General features: G+C 56.8%; 1 protein-coding gene across 1 annotated transcript in view; it reads right to left on the reverse strand.

The window, feature by feature from the left end:
* Positions 1-14248, reverse strand: part of CEP250 (centrosomal protein 250) — a gene marked incomplete at its 5' end in the record, with an annotated part of 45560 nt that extends 31312 nt beyond the window's left edge. Inside the window, 13 exons of the mRNA XM_038750088.1 lie at positions 1995-2188; positions 2273-2503; positions 2593-2739; positions 2973-3117; positions 3228-3410; positions 3559-3737; positions 6169-6262; positions 6543-6734; positions 11761-11867; positions 13334-13499; positions 13592-13671; positions 13887-13943; positions 14123-14248. Coding sequence (XP_038606016.1) covers positions 1995-2188; positions 2273-2503; positions 2593-2739; positions 2973-3117; positions 3228-3410; positions 3559-3737; positions 6169-6262; positions 6543-6734; positions 11761-11867; positions 13334-13499; positions 13592-13671; positions 13887-13943; positions 14123-14248 — 1901 coding nt within the window. The remainder of the gene's footprint in view (positions 1-1994; positions 2189-2272; positions 2504-2592; positions 2740-2972; positions 3118-3227; positions 3411-3558; positions 3738-6168; positions 6263-6542; positions 6735-11760; positions 11868-13333; positions 13500-13591; positions 13672-13886; positions 13944-14122) is intronic.
* Positions 14249-15652: the final 1404 nt, after the last annotated feature.

The raw sequence follows: 15652 nt of genomic DNA on the forward strand, positions 1-15652 counted from the left end.
CTCAGTTCCCTCATCTGGAAAGTGGGGATTAAGATGGTGAGCCCCCCGTGGGACAACCTGATCACCTTGTCACCTCCCCGGCGCTTAGAACGGTGCTTTGCACGTAGTAAGTGCGTAATAAATGCCATCATTATCTGGGGAAGCAGCGTGGCTCAGTGGAAAGAGCCCGGGCTTTGGCGTCCGAGTTCATGGGTTCGAATCCCGGCTCTGCCAATTGTCAGCTGTGTGACTTTGGGCAAGGCACTTCACTTCTCTGGGCCTCAGTTCCCTCATCTGGAAAGTGGGGATTAAGATGGTGAGCCCCCCGTGGGACAACCTGATCACCTTGTCACCTCCCCGGCGCTTAGAACGGTGCTTTGCACGTAGTAAGCGCTTACTAAATGCCACCATTATCTGGGGAAGCAGCATGGCTCAGTGGAAAGAGCCCGGGCTTTGGAGTCGGAGTTCACGGGTTCGAATCCCGGCTCTGCCGATTGTCAGCTGGGTGACTTTGGGCAAGGCACTTCACTTCTCTGTGCCTCAGTTCCCTCATCTGGAAAGTGGGGATGAAGACGGTGAGCCCCCCGTGGGACAACCTGATCACCTTGTCACCTCCCCGGCGCTTAGAACAGTGTTTTGCACATAGTAAGCGCTTAATAAATGCCATCATTATCTGGGGAAGCAGCGTGGCTCAGTGGAAAGAGCCCGGGCTTTGGCGTCCGAGTTCACGGGTTCTAATACCGGCTCTGCCGATTGTCAGCTGTGTGACTTTGGGCAAGGGACTTTACTTCTCTGTGCCTCAGTTCCCTCATCTGGAAAGTGGGGATGAAGACGGTGAGCCCCCCGTGGGACAACCTGATTACCTTGTCACCTCCCCAGCGCTTAGAACGGTGCTTTGCACATAGTAAGCGCTTACTAAATGCCATCATTATCTGGGGAAGCAGCGTGGCTCAGTGGAAAGAGCCCGGGCTTTGAAGTCAGAGTTCATGGGTTCGAATCCCGGCTCTGCCAATTGTCAGCTGTGTGACCTTGGGCAAGGCACTTCACTTCTCTGTGCCTCAGTTCCCTCATCTGGAAAGTGGGGATTAAGACGGTGAGCCTCCCGTGGGACAACCTGATCACCTTGTCACCTCCCCGGTGCTTAGAAGGGTGCTTTGCACGTAGTAAGCGCTTAATAAATGCCATCGTTATCTGGGGAAGCAGCGTGGCTCAGTGGAAAGAGCCCGGGCTTTGGAGTCCGAGTTCACGGGTTCGAATCCCGGCTCTGCCGACTGTCAGCTGTGTGACTTTGGGCAAGGCACTTCACTTCTCTGTGCCTCAGTTCCCTCATCTGGAAAACGGGGATGAAGACTGGGAGCCCCCCGTGGGACAACCTGATCACCTTGTCACCTCCCCAGCGCTTAGAACGGTGCTTTGCACATAGTAAGCGCTTACTAAATGCCATCATTATCTGGGGAAGTAGCATGGCTCAGTGGAAAGAGCCCGGGCTTTGGAGTCCCGAATTCATGGGTTCGAATCCCGGCTCCGCCAATTGTCAGCTGTGTGACTTTGGACAAGTCACTAAACTTCTCTGGGCCAAAGTTCCCTCATCTGGAAAACGGGGATTAAGACGGGGAGCCCCCCATGGGACAACCTGATCACCTTGTCACCTCCCCAGCGCTTAGAACGGTGCTTTGCACATAGTAAGCGCCTACTAAATGCCATCGTTATCTGGGGAAGCAGCGTGGCTCAGTGGAAAGAGCCCGGGCTTTGAAGTCAGAGTTCACGGGTTCGAATCCCGGCTCTGCCAATTGTCAGCTGTGTGACTTTGGGCAAGGCACTTCACTTCTCTGGGCCTCAGTTTCCTCATCTGGAAAGTGGGGATGAAGACGGTGAGCCCCCCGTGGGACAACCTGATCACCCTGTCACCTCCCCAGCGCTTAGAACGGTGCTTTGCACATAGTAAGCGCTTAATAAATGCCATCATTATGATTATCCCTGGGGCGGAGGGGCAGGGGGCCGGGCGGGAGAACTACCTGCGCTCCAGCAGCCGCTCGGAGAGAAGCAGGTGTTGGCGCTCGGCGGCCTGCAGTCGCACCTGCAGCCGGGCCTGCACCCGCACGGCGGCCTCCTTGTCGCGCGCCTCGCGGGCCGCGGCCTCCCCGTGGCGCCGGGCCTCGTGCCGCAGGTGCTCCAGCTCGCGGGCGGATTCCTCCTGCTGGCGCTGCACCTGAGGGTGGGCGCACGCATGGGGCCGGTCGGGCCTGGGAATCCCGGGTCGGCGGTCCCATCGTGGCCTCCCCGGGAATCTCACCTGTCCGAGCCGCTCCCGGGCCTGGTCTCGGTCCCGGCTGGCGGCCCCCAGGCCCTCCTGCAGCTGGGCCCGGGCCTCCTCCGCCCGCCGCAGGCGCGACCGGAGGTCCGAGCTCTCGGCCCGCAGGGCCTCCGCGCTCCTCTCCGCCTCCCGCAGTTGGGCGCGCACGGCCCCGCTCTCCCGCTCCGCCTCGGCCGCCGCCCGTCCCGCCGCCTGGTTTTCCCGCTCCAGCTGTCCGGAGGGGGACGGAGGGAGCAGGTGGGTGGGTGGGAGGGGGCGCGGCCGGCCCCCAGGCCCACCCCGCCCCCGGCCCCGCTCACCTGCAGGAGCTGTCGGCCGAGGTCCAGCTTGTCGCGGGCCAGGGCCTCGTTGAGGGCGCTGACCTTGGCCACGGCGTCCCGCAGGTCGGCCGCTTCGGCCCTCAGGCGGCATTCGGCTCCGGACAGCTCGGCCACCGAGCCCTCCGCCTGCCGACAGCGGGTGCGCGTCCACGGGAGGGGGTCGACCGTCCCATGGGCCGAGCGCCCTGTCCCCCGGCCCCCGCGGTGCCGCCCGGTCAGGCGTGTTTTCGGGGTGGTCCTCCTCTCTCCCGGTTACCGCTTCCCCCAGCAACCCATCCTCCTCCGAAGGGTGACCGTGCAGCGTGTTGGGGGGGATCCGGGGCGATCACGGAAGGGAGGCGGAAGTTTGGGCTGTTTACCCGGGCCAGGGCCTTGGCCGTCTCCTCCATCTCCCGCTTCAGGAGCTCTCCCTCCAAGCGGCTCGTGTCCAGGGCTTGGCTCAGGTCCACCACCTTGCTCTGTGCCCCCGAATGCTTGGCTTCCAAGAAGTCCAGTTTCCCCTGCCTGCAGGGGTGGACAGGAGGGTCGCGGGGGCCGGTAACCAGCCTTGGCTCCGGACCCCTCCCCGCCGCTTCTGAAGGAAGCCCCCACCCCGGCCCCCCGGGCCCACTCACAGCCGCTCGGCCTCCCTCAGGGCCCGCGCCAAGTCGCCCTGGCGCTGCTCCTCGAGGCGCCGGGCGGTATCCTCCCGCAGCTGCAGGTCGGTGTTGTGCGTGCGAAGGCGCCGGGCCTCCTCTTCCAGGACGTCCAGCCGCCGCCGGACCGCCCCCCGGGCCTCCTCCAGCCGCCCGCGCTCCCTGCGCGGAGGGGGCCGGGAGCGGGCTCGGAGTCGCGCTTGGGGGGCCGCGGTGAAGCCGTGGTGGCGGGGGGTGAGGGCAGAGGGGGTCGGAGGACCGACGGGGCGGGGAATTGGGGAGCCGGAGCCGGGCGGAGGGGCACGGGCACCTGCTGAGGGTGTCCCTTTCTTCCAGAAGGCCCTGGGCTTGCGCGGCCAGGACGTCCCGCTCTCCCTGCAGCTGGTCCTCCTGCTCCTCTTCCTCCTCCTCCCCGTGCTCTTCACCATCCAGCCGCTGCGGCTCTCTCTGCCCGGAGGCCTCGTGCTCTGCCAGCTGCTGCCGAAGGGTCTGGCGATGGAGAGGGAAGGTGGGTGGGTGGCCCCGTAGGCCGAGGCGGGCGGCCCTATGGGAGCCTGGCATCGCCATGGAGCCGGGCGGGCAGAGAGAGAAGGTGAGGCGCCCCGGGGCCGAGGGACTAAACCCAGCCGATGCCTGCGACCCGATCCTGCCCTCAAAGAGTGCAGTCTGATGATCGTCATCAATCGTATTTATGGAGCGCTTACTATGTGCAGAGCACTGGACTAAGCGCTTGGGAAGTACAAGTTGGCAACATCTAGAGACAGTCCCTACCCAACAGTGGGCTCACAGTCTAAAAGGGGGAGACAGGGAACAAAACCAAACATACTAACAAAATAAAGTAGAATAGATATGTACAAGTAAAATAGAGTAATAAATATGTACAAACATATATACATATATACAGGTGCTGTGGGGAAGGGAAGGAGGCAAGACGGGGGGGATGGAGAGGGGGACAAGGGGGAGAGGAAGGATAATATGATAACAATTATTATTAATAACAGACTGAGCCCCCTTTTTCTCTCCTCCTCCCCATCATTCATTCATTCATTGTCGTATTTATTGAGCGTTTACTGTGTGCAGAGCACTGGACTAAGCGCTTGGGAAGTACAAGTACGTAGAGACGGTCCCTACCCGACGGCGGGCTCAGTCTAGAAGGGGGAGACAGACAACAAAACAAAACGTATTAACAAAACAAAATAAAGAGAATAAATATGTACAAATAAAATAGAGTAATAAATCCGTACAAACGTCTATACATATATACAGGTGCTGTGGGGAGGGGAAGGAGGTAAGGCGGAGGGGATGGAGAGGTGGAGGAGGAGGAGAGGAAGGAGGGGGCTCAGTCTGGGAAGGTCTCCTATCCATTCCTCCCGCCCTACCTCCTTCCCCTCCCCACAACACCTGTATATACGTTTGTACAGATTTATTACTCTATTTTGTACATATTTACTATTCTATTTATTTTGCTAATGACATGCATCTAGCTTTACTTCTCTTTCTTCTGATTACTTGACACCTGTCCACATATTTTGTTTTGTTGTCCGTCTCCCCCTTCTAGGCCGGGAGCCCGTTGTCGGGTAGGGACTGTCTATGTTGCCGACTTGGACTTCCCAAGCGCTTAGTCCAGTGTTCTGCACACAGTAAGCGCTCAATAAATACAACTGAATGAATGAACAATTGTGGCACCTGTTAAGCCCTTACTATGTGCCACGCGCTTCACTAAGTGCTGTGATGGGTACAAACAAATCGGGTTGGGCCCAGTCCCTGTCCTGCATAGGACTCACAGTCTTATCCCCATTTTACAGACGAGGTAACCGAGGCACGGAGCAGCGAAGTGACTTGCCCAAGGCCACGCGGCAGACAAGTGGTGCAGCCTGGATTAGACCCCACGACCTTCTGAATCCCAGGCTGGGGATCCAGCCATTCCGCCAAGCCGCTTCCCAAGCAGAGGCGGACGGACGGAGGGATGCGCCAGCCCTTCCTGGGAAGGTAAGTCGTCATCCCGGAGAAGATGGGAAGGGATGGGGATCCCTAAACGGGGCGGCTGAGCGGGATGCTCCCCAGCCCGAGCCCCCACAACACGCTCGCCGTCCGGAGCCAGGGCCGGACCAGGTGGTGGGACTGGGCCCGGCCGCGGGATCTCTGGGAACCCACTCCCACCTTGGAGTCGAGACGGGTCAGGATCATCATCATCATCATCATCAATCGTATTTATTGAGCGCTGACTGTGTGCAGAGCACTGGACTAAGCGCTTGGGAAGTCCAAATTGGCAACATCTAGAGACAGTCCCTACCCAACAGTGGGCTCACAGTCTAAAAGGGGGAGATGGAGAACAAAACCAAACATACTAACAAAATTAAATAGAATAGATAGGTACAAGTAAAATAAACAGAGTAAAAAATATGTACCAACATATATACATATATACAGGTGCTGTGGGGAAGGGAAGGAGGTAAGATGGGGGGGATGGAGGGGGGGACGAGGGGGAGAGGAAGGAAGGGGCTGAGTATGGGAAGGCCTCCTGGAGGAGGTGAGCTCTCGGTAGGGCCTTGAAGGGAGGAAGAGAGCTAGCTTGGCGGATGGGCGGAGGGAGGGCATTCCAGGCCCGGGGGATGACGTGGGCTGGGGGTCCATCATCATCATCATCAATCGTATTTATTGAGCGCTTATTATGTGCACAGCACTGTACTAAGCGCTTGGGAAGTACAAATTGGCAACATCTAGAGACAGTCCCTACCCAACAGTGGGCTCACAGTCTAAAAGACTGTCGATGGCGGGACAGGCGAGAAGGAGGTACGAGGACCTTCCCAGAAAGCGGCCCCGGCTAGCGGGGAGGCCCGCTGCCCTCAACCCTGTCACCCTCCGCCCCCTAAGTCCACCCCGACGGCCCAAGGCCCGTCCGCGCCCCGTCCAGACTGACCAGCCCCGGGGCCCCGGTGGCTCTGAGCCTCGTCACTTCCTGCTCCCGCTCTTCATTCCGCTTCTGAGCCAGGGGCGCGGACGGCTCGGCCACCCTGCGGGATGACAACACGCCACGGTGGGCCCCCTCGGTCCCCGGGACGCCCACCCCTCGGACCTGTGCCAGCCCCGGCGGCCCTTCCCCGGCCTCTGCTCCCCGAGGATCCCCGGGGTCTGGAGCCGAGCACCCGGAGGTAGGACCAGCTGGCCGGGGGGCAAGAGTGCCCACCCCACGGCGTGAGCTGTCCCCCTCGCTGGGTGGGCCACGGAGGGGGAGGACGAGGAGGAGGGTTATGCTCTTCTGAAGCTGGGGGTCTAACCATCTCTCTTTCCCACCTGTCCTGAAGCTCCGCTTTCTCCACGTCCTCTTGGGTCTGTGTTCGGGGCCGCTGTGGGCTGTGCGGGGACTGGGCTGGCCGCTCCTCTCCGGTGGGCCTCCAGGCTCCCACCGCGGTGGTCAGGCCCCGGCAGCTGGCCAGCAGGGAGCCGGACAGTCGCACTTGTTCCGCCCTGAGCACCGACAGATCCCTGGGTGAGAAGAGAAGAGCACAGTGAGGCCAGGCCTCTTCTCGTCCAGCGGACGGTCCTGCCCATCCCCTCATTCACTCATTCAATCATATTTATTGAGCGCTTACTGTGTGCAGAGCACTGTACTAAGCGCTCTATGGATCTCCTCCACACTCTTCGCCCCTCTGAAGCTCACCTACTCTCTCTGCCTCCCTCTCTTCCCTCTTACTTCCGAACCCTCGCTCACTCTCCCGCCCGGGACATGTTTATTTTATTTTGTTAGCCTGTTTGGTTTTGTTCTGTCTCCCCCTTTTAGACTGTGAGCCCACTGTTGGGTAGGGACTGTCTCTGTATGTTGCCAACTTGGACTTCCCAAGCGCTTAGTACAGTGCTCCGCACACAGTAAGCGCTCAATAAATACGATTGATGATGATGATGCCACCCTCCCTCTTTGTATCTCCACCTTCAAATCCCTCCTGGAATCCCACCTCTTCGCAACGTGGCTAAAATCCGCCCTTTCCTCCCATCCAAACTGCTAACGCACTAATCCAACAATAATAATAATAATAATGGAATTTATTAAGTGCTTACTATGTCTAAAACACCGTTCTAAGCGCTGGGGAGGTTACAAGGTGATCAGGTTGTCCCACGGGGGGGCTCACAGTCTTCATCCCCATTTTACAGATGAGGGAACTGAGGCCCAGAGAAGTGAAGTATATATGTATATAAGTTTGTACATATTTATTACTCTATCTTGTACATATCTATTCTATTTTATTTTGTTAGTATGTTTGGTTTTGTTCCCTGTCTCCCCCTTCTAGACTGTGAGCCCGCTGTTGGGTAGGGACTGTCTCTATGTGTTGCCAACTTGTACTTACCAAGCGCTTAGTACAGTGCTCTGCACACAGTAAGCGTTCAATAAATACGATTGATTGATTGATTGAAGTGACTTGCCCAAAGTCACACAGCTGACAATTGGCGGAGCCGGGATTTGAACCCCTGACCTCTGACTCCAAAGCCCGGGCTCTTTCCACTGAGCCATGCTGCTTCCCCAATAATAATGGTATTTCAGCGCTTACTATGTACCAAGCACTGTTTTAAACGCCGGGGTGGGTACAAGCAAATCGGACTGGACAAAGTCCCTGTCCCGAGTGCGGCTCACAGTCTCAATCTCCGTTTTACAGATGAGGTAACTGAGGCACAGAGAAGTGAAGTGCTTTGCCCAAGATCACACAGCAGACAAGTGGCGAAGCCGGGCCTGCCTCTATTACCGCATCAACATGGCTCAGTGGAAAGAGCCCGGGCTTTGGAGTCAGAGGTCAGGGGTTCAAATCCCGGCTCCGCCAATTGTCGGCTGTGTGACTTTAGGCGAGGCACTTCACTTCTCTGGGCCTCAGTGACCTCTTCTGTAAAATGGGGATGAAGACTGTGAGCCCCCCGCGGGACAACCTGATCACCTTGTAACCTCCCCAGGGCTTAGAACGGTGCTTTGCACATAGTAAGCGCTTAATAAATATGTTAAATATATATGTTGCCAACTTGTACTTCCCAAGCGCTTAGTCCAGTGCTCTGCACACAGTAAGCGCTCAATAAATACGATTGATGATGATGATGATAATAAATGCCATCATTATTATTATTATTATCATCAGCCTCCTGTCTCTCCCCACTCCAGCCCACGCTTCACTTTGCCGTCGGGATCCTTCTGCTCCAAAAACGGTCAAGCCACATTTCCCCCCTCCCCAAGAACTCCGCATCAATCGGAGACTCCTCGCCGTCGACTCCTGTTTCTAACCTTCAGTCGTATTTATTGAGCGCTTACCGTGTGCAGAGCACTGTACTAAGCGCTTGGGAATACAAGTCAGCAACAAATAGAGACGGTCCCTACCCAACAGCGGGCTCGCAGTCTAGATAGACCTTCTCGCTGTCCCTCCACCGCATCTCTTATTTATTATTTTATTTTGTTAGTATGTTTGGTTTTGTTCTCTGTCTCCCCCTTTTAGACTGTGAGCCCACTGGTGGGTAGAGACCGTCTCTAGATGTTGCCAACTTGGGCTTCCCAAGCGCTTAGTACAGTGCCCTGCACACAGTAAGCGCTCAATAAATACGATTGATGATGATGATGATCCCTCTCGCCGCCGATCCCTCGCCCACGTCCCGCCTCTGGCCTGGAACGCCCTCCCTCCTCATATACGAGAAGCAGTGTGGCTCAGTGGAAAGGAGCCCGGGCTTTGGAGTCGGAGGTCATGGGTTCAAATCCCGGCTCCGCCACTTGCCAGCTGTGTGACTTTGGGCAAGTCACTTGACTTCTCTGGGCCTCAGTTACCTCGTCTGTAAAATGGGGATGAAGACTGTGAGCCCCCCGTGGGACAACCTAATCACCTTGTAACCTCCCCAGCGCTTAGAACAGTGCTTTGCACATAGTAAGCGCTTAATAAATGCCATTACTATTATTATTATTATTATATTCGACAATGACTCTCCCCCTTTTCGAAGCCTTATTGAGGCACGTCCCCGAGGTGTTCGGTGCCCTGCGTGCACTGATCAATATGTACTTATTGATCGATTGATTGATTGAGGCTTTCCCTGACAACTGTTCTTCTTCCCAGTGATGATGATGATGGCATTTGTTAAGCGCTTACTATGTGCAGAGCACTGTTCTAAGCGCTGGGCCGTACCCTCGACTTCTCACTTCCCCGCTTCACTCTTAGTGCCTCTGGGGCAGGAATCGTGTCTGCTAACCGTCTTGTCCTCTCCTAAGCACCAAGTAATAATAATAATAATAATAATAATGGCATTTATTAAGCACTTACTATGTGCAAAGCGCCGTTCTAAGCGCTGGGGAGGTTACAAGGTGATCAGGTTGTCCCACGGGGGGCCTCACCATCTTAATCCCCATTTTCCAGATGCGGTCACTGAGGCCCAGAGAAGTGAAGTGGATTGCCCAAAGTCACACAGCTGACAATTGGCGGAGCTGGGACTTGAACCCGTGACCTCTGACTCCAAAGCCCGGGCTCTTTCCATTGAGCCATGCTGCTTCTCTAGAGTGTGAGTGGAGTGTGAGCCCACTGTTGGGTAGGGACCGTCTCTAGATGTTGCCAACTTGGACTTCCCAAGCGCTTAGTACAGTGCTCTGCACACAGTAAGCGCCCAGTAAATATGACTGAATGAAGTAGAGGGCTCGGCTCATGGTGGTCGCTCTGTCAGTACCACTGACGACGGGGTTTATCGGGTGCTTAGTCTGTGCCCGGCGCTGGGCGAAACGCCGACGTTAAGACGCGCGATATTCCGATCGGACACGATCCCCATCTCACGTGATCCAAGAGGGGAGACGGTTGTTTGATTCCCATTGTGCCGGTGAGGAAACTGAGGCACAGAGCGGGTTGGTGATTGCCTATGGTCACACGGCAGATGAACAGTGGGGCCGGGACTGGAACCCGGAAGTCCCGTGCTTTTGTTGTTGTTGTTTTATCGTGGCGTTGGTTAAGCGATTATTCTGTGCCAAGCACTGTACTGAGTGCCAGGGCAGATGCTAGATCATCTGGTCATCTGTGTTGCCAGCTTGTACTTCCCAAGCGCTTAGTACAGTGCTCTGCACACAGTAGGCGCTCAATAAATACGATTGATTGATTGATTGATCTGGTCGGACTTGTCCCACTTGGGGCTCACAATCTAAAGGAGAGGGAGGACAGGTACTGAATCCCCATTTTACAGATGGGGTAACTGAGGCCAGGAGAAGTGAAGTGATTTGCTCAAGGTCACCCAACAGGTAAATGGCGGAGCTAGGATTCATGATGATGATGATGGTATTTGTCGGGCGCTTACTCTACGCGAAGCACTGATCTAAGCGCCAGGGAGGATAATAATAATAATAATAATGGCATTTGTTAAGCGCTTACTAGGTGCAAAGCAGGGGATACAGGGTGATCAGCAGCGTGGCTCAGTGGAAAGAGCCCGGGCTTTGGAGTCAGAGGTCATGGGTTCGAATCCCAGCTCCACCCCTTGTCAGCTGTGTGACTTTGGGCAAGTCACTTGACTTCTCTGGGCCTCAGTTACCTCATCTGTCAAATGGGGATGAAGACTGTGAGCCCCCCACTGTGGGACAACCTGATCTCCTTGTAACCTCCCCAGCGCTTAGAACAGTGCTTTGCACATAGTAAGCGCTTAATAAATGCCGTCATTATCATTATTATCAGGTTGTACCACGTGGGGCTCCCAGTCTTCACCCCCCATTTTCCAGATGAGGGAACTGAGGCACAAAGAAGTGAAGTGTCTTGCCCCAAGTCACCCAGCTGACGATTAGTGGTTGTACCACGTGGGGCTCCCAGTCTTCACCCCCATTTTCCGGATGAGGGAACTGAGGCACAAAGAAGCGAAGTGTCTTGCCCCAAGTCACCCAGCTGACGATTAGTGGTTGTACCACGCGGGGCTCCCAGTCTTCACCCCCATTTTCCGGATGAGGGAACTGAGGCACAAAGAAGTGAAGTGCCTTGCCCCAAGTCACCCAGCTGACGATTAGTGGTTGTACCACGTGGGGCTCCCAGTCTTCACCCCCATTTTCCGGATGAGGGAACTGAGGCACAAAGAAGTGAAGTGCCTTGCCCCAAGTCACCCAGCTGACGATTAGTGGAGCCGGTTTTTGAACCCGTGACCTCTGACTCGCAAGCCCGGGCTCTTTCCACTGAGCCAGGATTAGAACCCGGTCCCCTGACTCTTAGGTCTGTGCTCTTTTCACGAGGGCATAACGCCGGCGGTTGCGGGGAGGGGTGTGTGCGTCTGTCTCTTCCAGTGCTCTGTCCTGCTCTCTCTTCTTGCCCCACCCCGAGCACGTGGAAACCCGGTATCCATCGTATTTATTGAGCGCTTCCTGTGTGCAGAGCACTGTACTAAGCGCTTGGGAAGTCCAAGTTGGCAACAACTCCGTCTGACGATCAGGTCTAGGCCCGGGCCACCGTGGGGTGTCACGACTGGCCACCCCAGGGGGAAGAGGCCAGCCCGGCCCCCGGCCCATTTTCTCCTCCGCCCCGCGCCCGGCCCCTTCCCAGACCTGTCCGTCGCCGTCTTCATCTCCAAGAAATGGCGCCGAAAGGTCACGACCTCCCGCCACAGGCCGAGCAGGCGGCCGCGCTCCCCTTTGAGGTAGCCCTCGAAGAACTGGGGGGGTCAGAAGACGGGGGTCCCGGTTGGAGTGGGCCTCCTTCCGGGGCCCGGCACCCACCGACCCACTCTCCCAAGCGCTCACTACAGCGCTCTGCAACCCCCCCCCCCCCCCCCCCCCCGCCACTTTTAGACTGTGAGCCCACTGTTGGGTAGGGACTGTCTCTATATGTTGCCAATTTGTACTTCCCAAGCGCTTAGTCCAGTGCTCTGCACACAGTAAGCGCTCAATAAATACGATTGATGATGATCATCATCATCATCATATTTATTGAGCGCTTACTTTTAGACTGTGAGCCCACTGTTGGGTAGGGACTGTCTCTATATGTTGCCAATTTGTACCTCCCAAGCGCTTAGTCCAGTGCTCTGCACACAGTAAGCGCTCAATAAGTACGATTGATGATGATCATCATCATCACCAATCGTATTTATTGAGCGCTTACTTTTAGACTGTGAGCCCACTGTTGGGTAGGGACTGTCTCTATATGTTGCCAATTTGTACTTCCCAAGCGCTTAGTCCAGTGCTCTGCACACAGTAAGCGCTCAATAAATACAACTGATGATGATGATGATCATCATCATCATCAATCGTATTTATTGAGCACTTACTTTTAGACTGTGAGCCCACTGTTGGGTAGGGACTGTCTCTCTATGTTGCCAATTTGTACTTCCCAAGCTAAGTACAGTGCTCTGCACACAGTAAGCGCTCAATAAATACGATTGATCATGATGATGATGATGATCGTATTTATTGAGCGCTTACTTTTAGACTGTGAGCCCACTGTTGGGTAGGGACTGTCTCCACATGTTGCCAATTTGTACTTCCCAAGCGCTTAGTACAGTGCTCTGCACACAGTAAGCACTCAATAAATACGATTGATGATCATCATCATCATCATCAATCATATTTATCGAGCGCTTACTTTTAGACTGTGAGCCCACTGTTGGGTAGGGACCGTCTCTATATGTTGCCAATTTGTACTTCCCAAGTGCTTAGTCCAGTGCTCTGCACGCAGTAAGCGCTCGATAAATACGATTGATGATGATGATGATCATCATCAATCGTATTTATTGAGCGCTTACTTTTAGACTGTGAGCCCACTGTTGGGTAGGGACTGTCTCTATATGTTGCCAATTTGTACTTCCCAAGCGCTTAGTCCAGTGCCCTGCGCACAGTAAGCGCTCAACAAATACGATTGATGATGATGATGATGATGATGGTGAGGGCTTGATAAACACCACCGATCGACTGGTTTGGTTCTTCCCGCCTTTCCCAGCCGGGGCTCGGCCGCCACCGTGCCCGCGATCGCCCGGCCTCTGAGGGGAGGCCCCGGGACTCTCCCGCGGGGCGGGGAGAGCGGAGACCGCCCCTCCGGAATAGGGCCAGCCTTCGGCGTGGGCCGGCCGCCCGCCCGGTGGGTACGCGGGGCCCCAGACGGCGAGGACCCCTCCGCGGCCCCCACCTCCTGCTCCATCCTCCACTCGCTCTCCCTCCTGGCCAGCTGATCGTGGGCCCGGCTCCAGTCGGTGCTCAGTTTCCCCACGTCTTGGCGTAGGGCCCGGTTGACCACGCCGGCCTCTTCCAAGTGGCGCCGCAGCCGGGTGTTGAGCTCGGCCAGGCCTTGGCACCTGCGTGGCACGGAGGCGGTGGGTGAGAGAGCCCGGTCGGCGGTGCCCCCGCCGACCTCCCCCCTCCCCGGGCGGGACCGCCGGGATGGCACCTCTGTTGCTCCTCCTCCAGACGGGTCAGCAGCTGCTCCAGCCTCAGCTCCTTGTCCTCCCACTTACGGGCGCCGGGTCCCTCCGCCGGGCAAAGCCAGAAATCGGGATCACCAGGGTTGCCCCCGGCCCGGCTCCCCCTCCTGCCCCGGCCCCCAGAGCTCCCGAGCGGTCCGGGGGCTCGATGACGGAGTCTCTCCAGTCTGGACGGTGGGCAGGGGCGCGTGGCCAGTAGGCCGGGGCTGGAGGGGAAGGGTGGGCCGGACCGTGCCGCCCCCCGGGGTGCCCTCCGCTCACCTCCACGGCCTCCAGACGCTGCTCCAGCTCCCGGCACCACGACCGGTATTGCAGCACCTGAGGACGCGGAGGCCCGTCAGCAGACCGCGGCCGCCCCCCTCCCCACGCCACAAGAGCCGGACCCCCTCCGTTAGAGAGAGAGCGGATTCGGGATCCCCCGCTGCCCCTCCCGGTGCCCGCCGGACCCCTTTTTCCCCCCATCCCGTCCGGTCCCCAGCCCCCAGGGTGGCGTTGACCTTAGCCTGCAGCTTCCTGACGAGCTTCGCTTGTCTCTGTTGAGCCTCGTGCGCATGGTGCAGCTCCTGGACGGAGGCGGCCCGGCCATCGGCCGCCGGCTCCTCTGTCGCTGGCTGCAGCTGGGGGGGCTTCGCGCTGGGCGGCCTGGGGCCTCCGGCCTCCATGGGGGTCGGCGGGCAGAAGGGAAGGCCGGAGGCCAGGCCCGTGCCGGGGCTCCTACCCGAGCGGGCGGGCAGGTGGGCCCTCGGCCAGCGCTCAGTCGATCTGTGGTTTTCACGGAGCCCGGCCAAGACCGCTCCCTGGGCTCCGGGGCGGATTCAGGGAAGGCCCGGCCCCTCACCGGGGAGCGGCCGCGGGGGACGAGGACATCCGGCAGCAATGGCAGCGCTGGGGTGGCCTGGTGGAAAGAGCCCAGGGCGGAGAGTCAGAGGACCAGAGCTGGTCAATCAGTTGTATTTACTGGGCACAGACAGGTCCTAATCCTGGCTCCGCCACTAGCCTGCCGTTTGTGCTGTATTGGTTCATTCATTCATTCAATCGTATTTATTGAGCGCTTACTGTGTGCAGAGCACTGTCCTCAGCGCTTGGGAAGTCCAAGTTGGCAACATCAATCAATCAATCGTATTTACTGAGCGCTTACTGTGTGCACAGCAGAGAGACGGGCCCTACCCAACAGTGGGCTCACAGTCTAGAAGGGTGTAAGTCTGCTAGACCTACAGTCTAGTACTGTTTACAGAGCACTATACTAAGCATTTGGGAGAGTACAATACGACACTAAACGGACACGCTCCCTGCCCACGGTGAGCTAACGGTCTAGAGGGGGAGATAGACGTTAGTAGAGATAAATAAATGACGGATATGGACATGAGCGCTGTGGGACTGGGATGGGGGATGGATTAAAGGAAGCAATCAGGGCGACGCAGAAGGGGAAAGGAGAAGAGGAAGGAGGTGGGGGGGTTGCCTAGTCAGGGAAGGCTAACAGTTTAGAGGGGAAGATAGACATTAATAAAGATAAATAAATGATGGATATGGACATAAGCGCTGTGGGACTGGGATGGGGGATGGATTAAAGGAAGGAATCAGGGCGACGTAGAAGGGGAAAGGAGAAAGGAGGTGGGGGGTTGCCTAGTCAGGGAAGGCTGACAGTTTAGAGGGGAAGATAGACATTAATAAAGATAAATAAATGATGGATATGGACATAAGCGCTGTGGGACTGGGATGGGGGATGGATTAAAGGAAGCAATCAAGGCGATGCAGAAGGGGAAAGGAGAAGAGAAAGGACGTGGGGGGTTGCCTAGTCAGGGAAGGCTAACAGTTTAGAGGGGAAGATAGACATTAATAAAGATAAATAAATGACGGATATGGACATAAGCGCTGTGGGACTGGGATGGGGGATGGATTAAAGGAAGGAATCAGGGCGACGTAGAAGGGGAAAGGAGAAAGGAGCTGGGGGGTTGCCTAGTCAGGGAAGGCTAACAGTCTAGAGGGGAAGATAGACATTAATAAAGATAAATAAATGATGGATATGG

The sequence above is a fragment of the Tachyglossus aculeatus genome, chromosome 8 (assembly GCF_015852505.1).
Source record: "Tachyglossus aculeatus isolate mTacAcu1 chromosome 8, mTacAcu1.pri, whole genome shotgun sequence".
NCBI classification, from domain to species: Eukaryota; Metazoa; Chordata; class Mammalia; order Monotremata; family Tachyglossidae; genus Tachyglossus; species Tachyglossus aculeatus.